The following is a 13,753-nucleotide window of genomic DNA, read 5'->3' on the forward strand; positions in this document are numbered from 1 at the left end:
TGGAAACCCCTGCAGACTGTAGATAACGAACGGCCGCAAAATTGCGGGCGGCCTGTTTTCGGAGGATACGGTCAATACATAGAAGTGAAAGTCTTTTTGTAGACACTGTACTCTGTATTTCTACATAGTTGTAATTATGATAACCTTACTTGGAAAAGACGGCAATCAATTGCTATTCCCTCCCTTGTAATCGCTAGACTGTCGACCGTTATGGATCAAGACCCTTTGATGGACACAATGGAGATTCTCATTTAAAAATGTTGGGAAAGTGGTTTCAAGGGATGAGTCCCTCCTGGGTATGTACAGTATCCGTCAGATTACCGAGTACCCACCCAGGTACAATGTCTCATTCATTCACCGAACGGCTTAGTTTGTCTGGGTTGGTTGGTCGGCGATGAGTAGATGTCTCTATTAACCGAGATCGTAAGAGGAAGAAGTTGCTGCTATAGTGTAATAAAAGCTTCCTTTATAACCTCTGTTATGCAGTTTATGCCGTATAAGTTATACCTTAGTAAGAGCAACCTAGTCTTAAGGGAACCTTTATTTTAAAGATTTATTAAAAATTTAATCTGCATGGACAGTTTATTTTTATCAAAGAACGAGAGGAATTTGAGAAGCCTAGGCAAAAGCTTAAGTGATCATAAAAATAATGCACGGAGTGGCCGTTACCCACCTGTGGAGTAACACAGGGGTAATTTAGAACACGGAACTTGCTCCCAACATGGAAATGCCAAACGATATCGGAGGTTCGTAGATCAAAAGATTAGCAGTGAGTGTCAATGGTCAATGCAGTTCAATTATTTGTGTGTACTTCAAAGAAGAGAAAGGTTTGGACATTTCAAGGAGACGAAGGGGAACTACTATTAAAGAACTCTTCTGCCTCAACCATTACGCAAGACTTCTCTTCTCTCAAAATAGACAATTCAAATCATTGTATTTCTTTTCCGCCATCCGAATCCTATTCACATCAAAGACTTTTTCACAATGTCTGATATTGGCATCCCACCCAGCGGTCACTGGCCGTTTGGTCCAACTGACGTTGCCCAAGTCATTCAACCCATGATTCAGAATGCCCTTCAAATTGAACTATTCACCTTCCAGAAGACACTGATGGAAGAACTCCAACTTGGCATAGCTGAGTCTATTACCCATCACATGTCGGCTCTGAAAGATTGCATTGACGAGCGGTTACCCCAAGTTCCCCTGGCCGGTCAGACTTTGAAAGATGCGCCTGATTACCTCAAAATCTTTCTCGAGGCCGAGGATAACGTAAGGTTCATGCAATCAAAAGAGAGTACTAAGAAAATGGTCAATAAATTGAAAGAACTCTCTGGCACACACTGAAATGATGTCAAACAAGTCACGTTCTACAAGGCCAGCAAGTTCGACAATGATGGCCCTTACCTCATCGTCAAAGTCAACAACATCCGATCCGGCAAGATTATTCGAACAGAGTATGAACGGCTGAGGGTGAAGTTGGGTCTCTCCAAGAGCTGTGAGCTTTTGCCTTTCCACTACAAGGTCCTCGTCCGAGAATTCACCACAAACCTTTGGGTCACAAACACAGGTGACCTGAAGAAAGTGATCAAGGGCCTAAAACTCCCTGAAGGTGTCGAGGGCACTCTCTCCAACCATATACTTCTCTTGGAGACTACGGAAATCGAGACTGCGCTCAAACTTTGTCGCACACCTATCAAATTGCTTGGTATCGAATTTGACTGCGTGTAAGTATTTAACCGCTGCGTCCGATTTCATTCATACTCGCCCTGTGCTAATTAAACTTCCCAGCCCTTTCCCTGCTCAGGGTAATCCGCTCTTCTGCTACAGGTGCTGGATGGCCGGCCATTTCCAGAAGCATTGTGGTGCATCTAGTTTTCGCTGTGGAAAGTGTGCTGGAAATCATTCGATCCTCCAATGCAAGGCAGACTTTTTCCTATGCTGCAACTGTGGCGGAGACCATGGAGCCTGGGATTTTAAGTGTACTTTCTCCCCTTCCCAGCGTGAACATGAGTCTTCGAAATTGCACAGGAAGCTTGGGCCTGACTGGGCTTCTCTGGTCGATACTGAGACTACACCCAATGACGGTAGTGTAACTGAGGAAGCCAGCGTCACTGAATACACCAACAATGCCAACAGTACAGCAGAGGAAGTGCTCGTACCAACATTTTCAACGCACACTTCACCACGACCTTTATCTCAACTATCGGCTTTGGCAACACCTTTTGCGCAAGCTTCAACGTCATCGTCGACACAACCTTCATCGCCACCTTCATCTCAACTATCGGCTTTGGCAACACCATTTCCGCAAGTTTCGGTACCAACCCTGCCCCAATTTTCTTTCACGCAGTCTTCGGCATCATCATCGACACAAACGTCACCACCATCTCCATCCCAACTATCAGTCCCATCTTCCTCTCAATCATCAACACCGATTTCATCACGGACCTCGTCGAAACAACCTCAAAAAGGCCCAGACCTACGCACAACCAGGGGAAAGCTGCAAGTACCCGAAAAATGTCAATCGAAGATCGGGATGGGATTTCAAAATGGATGGACGATCAAAAAACCTGTTTCTTCTAAGGCGGACTCTGATGATTCCAGCGAAGGCATAGTGTTCGATGTTGTTGCTTCGGCTGATGCCGACCCAGCCGATCCTGCCACAACAGATACTGCTATGACCGATACTGACATGGACGATACTGACATAACCGACACTGCCATGGCCGATATTCCTATGACGGATACTGCTTCAACCACTTGTGTTCTTAGTGGTCCTGCTCCGACTGATCTTGCTCCGACTGGTCCTTCTGTCACCAATGTTCCTCCTGCCGAAAGTGCAACGACTGATACTATTCCAAACAAGGGAGATAGGGAAACTTCGAACGTTGGCTTGGCTGTGGCAGACCAGCAGACAGCTCACAGGAACAACCCCACTACCGACAAAAAGAAGTCAAAGAAGAAAAAAGGCAAGAATAAGTCTACTGCTAGCAACATCACGCCCTCTTCCAGTGCTCCTACCGCTACAGTAAAAGACACCATTGACACACCCGAGCCTACCGATATTCATCAATCCATCACAGAGGTTGCTTCCTTCTGCAAGGCATTAAGAGCGGTATTTAATCATTGCGAGAATGAGAGCAGTGAGAAGTACGACAATGAGCGAAACAAGAACACTGGCAAGAACAATTCGAAGAACAACAGCAATCAGAAGGGAAAGGCAGTGGCCTCAGGAAAGAATAGCGACAGCGGTAGCAAAGGCAAGGCAATGGCCCAAGAGAAGAGTGACAACAACAGCAAGAAGGGGAAAGCAGCAGTCCCAGACAAAAATGGAGGTAAAGGCAAGAAGGGGAAAGCAGCAGTCCCAGACAAAAATGGAGGTAAAGGCAAGAAGGGGAAAGCAGTGCTCCAGGAGGAGAACCACGACTGCCACATGGCTGACAGCGACAACAAGGGGGAAGCAGTGGAACCAGACAAGAGTGGCGACGCCGAAAGTCACACGGCCAGCAACACCAAGAAGGGGAAAGCAGTAGCTCAAGGTAAGAACGGCAAGAACGGCAAGAAGAACGGCAAGGGGAAAGCAGTGGCGCAAGATGGGAAAGGCAACGACGCCAATCACGCGGTCGATGACAACAACAAGGATAGCATGGGGGAGAGTTCCTGCAACTCCGATCAAAGTGTAGCCAAGACTAGCGGCGACACTCGAGATGCTATAGGGTCCGAGGCCAGGGGAGCGGAAGTTGTTGTCAGGCCTCTGCAGTTGAACCAGGATCCGACCACCTCACAGAATGAGACACACCAGGAGTTCAACTCGGTGATGGGTGGCTCCCAAGTACCTACTGGGGTGCCTAGTGAGCACGCCTCCACTCCTCAATCCCCTGTTGGGAAGCATCCCCTGGCGCTAAGGTCTCTTGAAACTGGAGGTAATCCACCTGCAGATTTTTCTAAAAAAGAATCTTCGCCATCAAGGCCCACCAAGGATCAGGTGCAACAACTCGACAGAGACAACGAGTGTCTCCCTCAACCTGGAAATGGTTCGCTTCGGAGAAAACCTGAGGCACAACTCTCGCCATCCAGGGTTTCCAAGAAGAAAAGATCGGAGGAAGATGAAGTATTTGAGGCAGCATCTGATGAACATGCTGGGATTTCCAACAGTAGACAGGTGTAGTTTATTTCCTGATTAATATCTCTATAGTTGATATTTATTTTTCTTTTGACATTTTCAATTTGAATGATGCTACCGCTCTTTTGACTATGCTAGTCATTCGGCAATATGGGCTAAATGTTCAACGACATTCTAGTCTTCCATGTAATAAAATAAATCAACAAAGTTATGTTACAATAAGTAACATAACAATGCAATATTCTCAAGTTCATTTAGAACAGAGGTCTGACTTTCACAGTCATATCACTGCCATATCCAGTGGGAAGAGTTCTATGAGCATTCATTTTGTGAAGCGAAAAAAAAAAGTACATGCCAACAAATGACACACTACCCCACACTTTCCTCATTCCATAATCCCATGGCTGTAAATTTTATAGACATATCAAGAAATGTCTAAATCATCACCCCCTCCTTTGGTAATACCCATATCGCAACCAATCTGGTTTCATTTACATTGTGTCTGGTATGCGCTTGAGAGTTAATTGATCATCCCCAAGCAACTGACTCTATGGGTATTCAGATTGCTACGATTTAGTGTTTGGTAACGCGTGAATCCATCCAAGCTTTCCCGTAAAGTAAAACAAATGTTCAAACCAGTAGTTTCCCATTAATAGAACGGCAAATAAAAGAACATGGTCTCCCACGCTATATTCCAAGAAACGTCTCGCCGTATCACTTTTACTGTACCGTGATATTTTCCTACAGAGCCAGACGGTGCCGAAGCCTGGTAGATATGGTGCCAGCAATTCGTTTAGTGAACATCACAGTTAGAGACAAGTTGCGTATAATAAATGAAAATTACATTTTGTCAAGAGTAGGTTGATAGTACAGTACAATGGTCTATGACTCTCCGCAAGGATAGAACAAACATCCACACAAAAAATTGTCTCCCATATAATCCATAGAATGCCCATCAACGCTTCGGTTCCGAAGGCTTCAACTCGACCTTCCCATACTTCTTAAAAAGCGCCTTCAGTGCTCCAGATGCCAAAAGGTAACTTGTGAAGACTTGTGTGTCGTCTGCATCGTCTTCACTCGCCACAGATGATACTGAGTCGCTTCTAGCTCTCTTCACCTCGCGTGGCTGATCATCTTCCCTTGAAGAAGAGCTGCTTCTAGCTCTCTTTATCCGCCGTGATAGATTGTCATTCTTGACAGAGGATGCACCTAAAGATGCTGAGTCAAGGGTGTTGCGAGAAGCGTTACGAGAAGCGTTGCGAGAAGCGTTGCGAGAAGCGCTACGAGAAGTGCTGCGTCCATCAAAGTCGTTGTTTTTCGGATCTCGAACCTTGGGTGGGGCTTCGTCTGGCGACTGCAGCTTAGGCAGCTTCATGGCCTTGATAGTCTCCTTGTCAAGGAATGACCATTCTTCATTTGAAGTTGAGCACCACGCCCGTTCGACTTCGTCCCTATTGTAGCAGCCGAGACCTAAATAGTGTGATAAGTACAGGCTGAAGAGCATTTTTATCATGGGGGACTAACATCTGGATCTTTCTGCGCCTGTACACAGCTCCATGACTTCCGGGAATGTCCTGACAGCCGTACGGTAGTAGTCGCCAACGAGAACGACATACCACGGATAGTTGGATTTCAGGTCACGTTTCACCATCTTTTCCGTGTATGTAGAGATTTTGTTTACATGATAAGTATTGCTCTAAAACGCTGTTGGATTGATGCCTTTTATCATTCCGTACGAAGTGGTTCATTCTAGGGTGCATGGCAACGGAGGAAGATAGCTTTAGCGTGTCAAAGGATACATGATTGGTAGGTTTTCCATCCAGTCGTAATGTCAAGTCTACCCTGCTTCGGCGATGCCGACAACGGAAGATATCTGCCGTAATCTTTCATCAAAAGATGAAGACGTGCAAAATAAAACTGCTATGGTCGTACCTATACGATAATTACTAAGAGCAATGAGTGGTATCTTCCGACACTTAATTGATCCCAACATTTTTCCTTTAATTTCCACGCCTGAAACCCACCTCCCTGTGTTGAGAATTAAGTCCTTGCCGACTCTGCCGGTCTTTTTCCTAGTTCTTTTCCTGGGAACTACAACCTCCTTTACGGATGATCTTTTGTTGAACTTTATGATATATCCCACCCGCGTGGAGCGATGCATTGACGTGTGTGCCGTGTGATCATATCTAGCTAATTCCCCAAAAAGTTCTGGACCGGTCTGCTTCGTGAAAACTCCATGACGGTTACAGCGGAGACAGACTTATGCAGGTACAGGTCGTATCTGTGTGCCCAGTACGTAGCTAGACACAATTACACGGTGTGGGGAATCGTACTTCGATCTCGCTAAGAAGTCAAGGGTCCTTAGATTGAAAGATTAACTCGCGAACTAGGTGGGACTTCCTGGTGGAACTTCATTAGAAAAGCAGGGAATCAGATATTACACCCATACAGCAATATTCTCTTTGTACCGATAAGTAATCCAAAATGAAACAGTTTTACGTACCAGCTGTCAGGCATCAGTGCTACAATGACCATTGTACTTAATAATGCCGAGTCACCCACCGGTAGTGGATTTTATCGTTGCAAGGGACGCTTTGGACCAGCGCTATTCCGCTCTGTCAATATCTTAGCCTATGTGCCCACCTTGACTGGTGTTTGGAGACCTGGGTTACTTACGTGTTGTTCCAGAGGTTTTAGTTTTAGTAATAAACTCTCATAATGAAAGGATCTTATCTATGAGACATATCAGCATAGTCTTCTTTCGCTGTACTACACACCTGTAACGTCGTGCTGACGAGAGCTGAGTTTCGCTTGGAGACCAAGACATGATTTTTAACTATTCGGTAACTTACTTAATATATATTCACAAAAGAATCCAGAAGAGGGGGCTATTTTATGGAAATGGAAAGTTACTATATTACTCTGTTCTAGATCAACATTTGACTCAAAGATGGGAAGCTATTTTGGAAGTGAAGATTGTTAATATTAGTCTCTGGTCATTGCTAGCAGCGCCCTGCCTTGACTTGCAACTCCATTTGTGGACAATCTACACAAATGTGATGTGGGACTGACTGAAGTTGACGTACATTACGAAATAAATATTCTAGGTCTCCCAATATACACAAGATGATGATGACTTGAGCCCCCGTATTCGCCTCCCAGATACCTGTTAGAAACAACTTCATATCTGTCTAGCCCATCTGGATCTCGAAGTTCTCCAACAGTCTGGTGTTGTAGTCCAATTTGTGTATCGGCTGTTCAATGCTCATAAGCGTAGCAGCATACCACTCTCTCATCCATCCAAAGTCTCTGAGATGGCTTGTTTGGTTGACTATAGTATCGAATTCCAGTGCGACGCCGGTATTAAAATCGCTACGCAAGATCGGCGAGGTCATGTTTCCCAGGGTCTGGAGGGCCTCAATCTCTTTCTCCTGTATCATGAGATTTTGTATCACATTGTAATTGGTCCCTCTCGGCGAGTCAAACGGATACTCAGGATTGAGTCTCTTGAAAGCCCGTTGCCAAGCGATCTCGGTCTGGATTTGGTTCTGGAATTGATCTGCGAAATAGTCCTTATAGGAGCCTGCCTGTAGAACAAGTGTGAAACTCCCAGAGGGAATGCCAACGCCTGTCACAGCGAGTGCGTCTTGTAGCCATTGCGTGATTCTGGACCTCATCCAACGCGGACTGATCGGCACCTCATCCAGACAGGCTTCTGGATCTCGACAGCGTTCTGCGACATAGGTAGGAGATGCGAGGGCAGGCAATACGCAACCTATTAAGTTGACTCGGCGTTCGACGATAAGGTTGGGATTCTCATGGTAAAATTTGGCTAGTCCCTGAGCATGAGCAGACGGTTGATTAACGGATGGCAAATCTTCGTGAAGGACGAGATTCCGAATTTCGAGCCGTTGCTTATGAGAGAGACGTGTCTCAAGAAACTGAATAGCATTAGCAACGGCTGAGAATCGAATCTTCTCCCGGCATCGAACACCAGAAACCACTGGAGGGTGGGGATGGGGACGTTGACCGAAACCTATTTCATCTCCATTGTCGCCTATACAGCAGGCCCTTGCTTCATGCCACATGCCAGGTAAGTCCCAGCAATCACCAATTGCCAGGAGATCCATGGCGTGTTTAACTTCAGCTGGTGAAGGAATGGCCCAGTGTTCAAACCGCAGGCTCAGAAATTCGCTTGCAGGATAGCTCGGAACCCATTGCGGGAAATTCGTGTAAATTTGGCGGGTAAAATCGGCGGGTTTGTGGGTGGCTAAGAGATTCAAAGCAGATGACAAGGTCTTTTCAGCCTCCCAGAAGCTATTGGACCACCACAAGTGGTCGCTGAACCAAGGGCGACGTATCCTGGAAAAGCCGCGGTAAAAGCCGATCGATGAATAAATACTGGCATTGATAGCAAGGGCATCCTGTGTTTGCCAGCCCAATGTAGACCTCAGTTGCCTGAGCGTATTGACGCTTGGGTCAATGTCTCTTTCCAAGAGCTCGGAGTCAGTCATTACCCCCTCCCCAATGTGACTGGGATCCTCCAAGTGGCGCTCATGAGCACGCTGGTATGGTCGGACGGTGAAATTAAGTCGCGATCTGAAATCTGGAAAGTCCAGTGCCAGCTGATTGTGTATCTCTAGATTTAATGCACCTACACTTTCCAGAAGCATTACCAATTCAGATTGTAGATGTTGGTATGTGGAAGTGACAAGGTTGAAACACCCGGCCAGATTGTTCAGTTTAGGTTGATAGAGAGTCTTGAATTCGATAGTGTTGAGTGAGAGGGGGAGATGCCTGGCTTCCTGAGCAATGGTACGACATGTGTACAAAAGGGAGAGTTCGATTGGCTGATTATCCCATGTCTTAAGCTTGTCGCATTTGGCATCGTAAGCGTAACCACCACCAACTTGGAAATAGTGAAGATAGATATTATCACGCACCTCGCCTGGGAGGCTGAGAAATGCATGGTGGAAAGCCATCGCGATGGATTAATCGAGGTCTTGATTGTTGGTGGGAGAGGGAAGTTTGGAAGTGTCATGAGGAGGTTGGCTCTGAATTAATACGGTCACATAAAACTTAAAACATGAAGGTTGTGGAACAATGTTTAGCCTAGACTACCCTACACCTTTTCGACCCAAGCTCTCCTTATCGACATTACTTATCGAGAGCTTCTCATTGGATTTTGATTTTTAAAGGTAACCTTTCAAAAAGAGTTCAATCACGACTTCAAGAAACTTGTCAATTGGTCCCGTAGACCATATCTAACATGGAAGATATGGAATGCCTCTATCAGATGAAAAAGACGAACGATGGGAATGGTTTGTTCGCGAATAAACTGATCAAAGCCGGCACGCGCATCATTCACGAGAAAGCCCTGTTGACCATCTCGCATGCCGATACAAAAGCCAAAACGGAGTACAGATGTGTAATCGATCAAGCGTCACGATTGAGTGTCGACCAAAGAAATAGACTCATGAGTTTATATCATAACACTAAGAAGATCAGTGAATTTTCGTTTCTCAAAGACCAGCTATGTCCCGGCACCGACATCGAATGCAGCCTTATTTTAGCAAAGTTTTACACCAACGCTGCGAGCATCACTACCGGAGGGTTAGAGTGTGGCCTTTTCACGGAGTTTTGCCGTATGAATCACTCATGCACACCTAATATCTGTTGGGTCTACGACGAGCCGTCCGGTATGATGGAAGTCTACGCCGTGAGAGACATCGGTCACGATGAAGAGATCTACAATTCGTACATCGAAGTGGCTTGTTCTCACCAAGCTAGGATGAAAGAGCTGTCTAATTGGGGATTCAATTGCAGTTGCTCCGCATGCGAGGGTCCTGAGGCTGCAAATCACGACCAACGAAGACGAAGGATTGGTCAAATTAGAGGTATCTTGGAGATTTACAAGGATACCAAGAGCGACGAGGAAAGGCCTAGATTTGCCGAAATTCCAAAGTCGGATTTGGAAGCGTTGAAGCTCTGTCAAGAATATGCGGCATTGCTCCAGGAAGAAGAATTGGTTGAGCAGCTGGGCGTTTCGTATGGTTGGTGTGCGAAGTTTGCCAAGGGTGCGGGACTGGATGATTTCGCGGACGATTATGAGGAGAAAGAATTCGACATACTGGTGATAACCACTGGGGAGTACATAGAGTAGAGATCAAAGGTAGTAGTGAAGTATTGTGGCACCCACGTGCAAACTAGAATGACATGGCCATTGATGAAGCATACAATATTTTGTGGTAATCACGAGCGTCCGGCACTCTGTTGATAAATAGGCAGCTTTTCTGGCAGTGACAGGTGTGTTCTCATTTGAAGTTAATCTTGTTGAATTTGCTTGCTCGTTATTTTATTATTCTGACTTGTCGGGGCTGATGAATCTTCTAGTTCCAAGTCCTGAGTGCAATTAGAGGTTGGGGTGTCAGTTCAAAGAAAAGGAAATTTGATGCAACAACTCCGAGGATCATGATTAATGAGATTGTCTCAAAAGGATACCCTTGGCGTCAAGACCACAGTTGACGACCTGGAAGAATGGAAAAGAAGTAAAAAGAAAAATGTGCGTAACCATACCAGCAGCCGAAAACTCTAGCACTAGGACACAAAACTTTAAACCTCGTCAGTTACCATCATACCCATAATCCAACTGATACTCATCGATATTGCTGGGCGTAACCTCATTGGAAGTGAAAACTGAGTCTAAAATGATCTTAGCCCAGCCGCCTCCGGTACAAGACAAAGAAATAGTAACAGGGGCCTCCTCTACATCCGCCATGATAGTGCCGACAGCCTTTGGCCATGGCGTACTAGATTTTGAGAAGTAGATATCCTTACAATAGAAACTCCTGGAACCCAGGATATTTAGTGACTTTATAATACCTAGGATTAGAAGTACAATTGATCTGATAATAGAACAGTAGCTTACTGTGCGGTCGAATCAAGGCCAGTCAAGACTTGTTCGATAGAAGAGATAGCGGCTCGCTTGAGATGAGCTGCTGTCACCCCCAACATAGTAATCGTAATGTAACCATCATCCGTGCTGCCATCGCCATTATAGCAATTTTGATTGCTTTGACTAACTTCCCCTTTAATGATCTAATCCTCAATGGAGCTAGGAGAGTTGGGGTTCGCTATAGCAAAGTTGTCGTTGCGGGTGACACTGGGAGCGACGAGAGCTCGCTACTGAGTGGTAGTAGTTGTTTCACTAGAAGTGCTACTCAAGTCCATTATCGTCGATTCCAGTGTTATTATGAGGGTATCGGAGGAATTGAGATCCTCGGATGCAGCATCAGTCTCAGCCATACTGCTCTCAACATCTGAAGACGAGATGTTGGTTGGTTGTTGTATAACAGTAGGCGTCTGATATAGCAATTGTGGTTGAAGTGAAGGGATTCAAAACGTCCTCCGAATTGGGTAGTTCGTCAGATCTGGAGGCGGGCTCCTTTGTCTTTGCAGAAACAGGGGTGCTCGGGGAGGAGGTCTCGAGGGGGCCGAAAGTTCCGAGATCTTCACTTCCGCTCTCACCCGCTTCCGCTTAGCTAAGCTCATAGGGCGGAAGTACGGTACCCAACTCAATCTCCGACGACCAAGAACTGAGTCGCGGCAATCGGGGTTTTTCATTCATGCGCGTTTACTTGTTTACCTAGTTTGGCCTAACAAGTCATGGTACCAGCAATAAAGCGTTCGTACAAGGTAGTAGACGAAATGCCGTCTTGAACGTGACGTAGGCAGTCTGAATACATATATCTCCGTTTAACCCATCCATAATTGTTTGTCAATTACACCACTTACCAACGTCTATTACCACGCTGAAGCTTAATTCCCAACTCACTTTCCAATGGCAGAGACAAGATTCTCGATGCATGGCCCTTATGTCGGCACACACCGCGACTCCTCAGACGACGAGGATGTTGCAGTCGACATGTCAATAACAAGAACGCAAACGAATGGCCCCAAACCCAAGGCTACCGGAGTTGACATGATGAAGGCTTTGATTCCCGTTGCCATTATGATCCTTGGTATCTTTTGGATCAATGCATCCCATATCTTTGGTCTCTTCCACAATCAAGGCGAATACGTCAAGCGGGCGAAAGTTGCCCTTGCCGACTTTGATGGTGGTGACTTCGGTACAGCACTACGCATTGCGGCAGCGGCCAACAATCAATCCTACGACTACCCGACCTATATCAATGTCGATACCTCATCAACATCTCCAGAACAGATAAGAAAGGATGTCTTCGATGGGAAGTACTGGGCCGCGATTGTCGTTCAACCGGGAGCAACCGCTCGATTCGAAGAAGCTGTCAACGGTACTGCCGATTCATACGATCCTAGCGATGTCTACACCTACTATCTCTTGACGGCCCGATACTACACGTTGTATGCTGGTGGCATCCAGTCGTCGACTATCACTACCGCAAGCGCAGCCGTCGGAATATTCAGCGCACAATTTATCGGACCTAAACTTGCCGGCGGCGATTTCGCAAACACAACTGTATCTCTGGGAGCATTGACGACTCCAGCACGAGCTGTCAGTGTCAGTGCATCGGCCCACAGTTTCAGCGATATGGACAACAAACCCTTCATCAATACCATCGGGGCCGTCTTCCCAATCCTGATGCAATTTTTCTTCATCATGGCTTGGAACGGTATTTGCAACGGTATGCATCTGTATGCCGCTTACGATATCAAAACGCATATCTATGCTCGGCTCTTCTGGAGTATCTTCTGGCCTCTCATTTGTAGTCTCTGCTCCGCAGGCTGGACATATGCATTCCGCGGTTCCTATCCCTTGGGTGCAAAGATGTTTTTCGCAACCTGGGCTGTCACTTGGGTATTTGCCATGATCAACTTCGATGTCTTGGATGTTATCACTGGCTTCGTGCCCATTGCGTTTGTCACATTTTGTTTCCTAACATGGGTCATTTTCAACGTCGCTGCTGCCATCGGTGCACCTGATCTCCTCAACAACTGGTATCGCATTAATTACTTCTTCCCGTCGCTACATTGGTACCAGACCCTTATCACAATTGTCACGTCTGGAGCTGTCAACAAGCTACATTACACGCTGCCAACGCTTGCAGGCTGGCTTATTTTGATGAAGGCTTTGTCGCCATTTGCAACCAGACACCGAATCAAGAAGGCAAAGCATGTGTTCCGGTACATGCATGAGAAGGATGCCCTTGATGCTCCACACTAAGTTCCTTTTGTCTGTTTTTTTTTTTCTTATTTGAGAGCGTTTTGTTGTGCAGTTAGGGACAATGTAGATGGATCAGGACACAGCTATCATATGTAGTGTTGGTTTTAATATAAGTATTTAATGACAGAAGCTTCCTTTATAACCTCTATCATAAGGTTCATGCCGTAAGAGTCACGCCGTGGAAGAAACCTTGTCTTGAGAGAACCTTTGATTTGATCATTGTTGAAAATTTGATCTGCGCGGACAGATTAACCTTTGTTGAAAACTTAAGAGGAAATTGAGAAGGCCTGGGCGAAAGCTTAAGTGACCATAAATTCATAAATCTATAAGTATTTAATAGCGACGTCAGCACCACTCTCAAAGGGTTATGCAATATCTCGAAAAATATTACCCAAGGTATTCTTTATCGGCACCGGCTTGCAACCGGGGCT

General features: G+C 45.9%; 5 protein-coding genes across 5 annotated transcripts; 3 read left to right on the plus strand and 2 right to left on the minus strand.

The window, feature by feature from the left end:
- Positions 1-984: 984 nt before the first annotated feature.
- Positions 985-4,165, plus strand: FSST1_012699 (uncharacterized protein; the record flags this gene model as incomplete). Its single annotated transcript, XM_083235948.1, has 5 exons — positions 985-1,269; positions 1,375-1,724; positions 1,789-2,089; positions 2,137-2,516; positions 2,602-4,165. 5 exons carry the CDS (start codon positions 985-987, stop codon positions 4,163-4,165), a joined length of 2,880 nt encoding a protein of 959 aa, XP_083082395.1.
- A 910-nt stretch (positions 4,166-5,075) lies between these two features.
- On the minus strand, positions 5,076-5,771 carry FSST1_012700 (uncharacterized protein; the record flags this gene model as incomplete). Its single annotated transcript, XM_083235949.1, has 2 exons — positions 5,076-5,590; positions 5,645-5,771. The coding sequence occupies 2 exons, from the start codon at positions 5,769-5,771 to the stop codon at positions 5,076-5,078; spliced, it is 642 nt and encodes a 213-aa protein (XP_083082396.1).
- Positions 5,772-7,311: 1,540 nt separating this feature from the next.
- Positions 7,312-9,102, minus strand: FSST1_012701 (uncharacterized protein; the record flags this gene model as incomplete). Its single annotated transcript, XM_083235950.1, has 1 exon — positions 7,312-9,102. The coding sequence occupies one exon, from the start codon at positions 9,100-9,102 to the stop codon at positions 7,312-7,314; it is 1,791 nt and encodes a 596-aa protein (XP_083082397.1).
- A 287-nt stretch (positions 9,103-9,389) lies between these two features.
- On the plus strand, positions 9,390-10,283 carry FSST1_012702 (uncharacterized protein; the record flags this gene model as incomplete). The annotated part of the gene is made up of 1 exon (XM_083235951.1): positions 9,390-10,283. One exon carries the CDS (start codon positions 9,390-9,392, stop codon positions 10,281-10,283), a length of 894 nt encoding a protein of 297 aa, XP_083082398.1.
- Positions 10,284-11,960: 1,677 nt separating this feature from the next.
- Positions 11,961-13,322, plus strand: FSST1_012703 (uncharacterized protein; the record flags this gene model as incomplete). Its single annotated transcript, XM_083235952.1, has 1 exon — positions 11,961-13,322. The coding sequence occupies one exon, from the start codon at positions 11,961-11,963 to the stop codon at positions 13,320-13,322; it is 1,362 nt and encodes a 453-aa protein (XP_083082399.1).
- Between the last annotated feature and the right edge of the window lie 431 nt (positions 13,323-13,753).

This window comes from Fusarium sambucinum, chromosome III, assembly GCF_050947815.1.
Source record: "Fusarium sambucinum isolate potato_lamoka chromosome III, whole genome shotgun sequence".
Classification (NCBI taxonomy): Eukaryota; Fungi; Ascomycota; class Sordariomycetes; order Hypocreales; family Nectriaceae; genus Fusarium; species Fusarium sambucinum.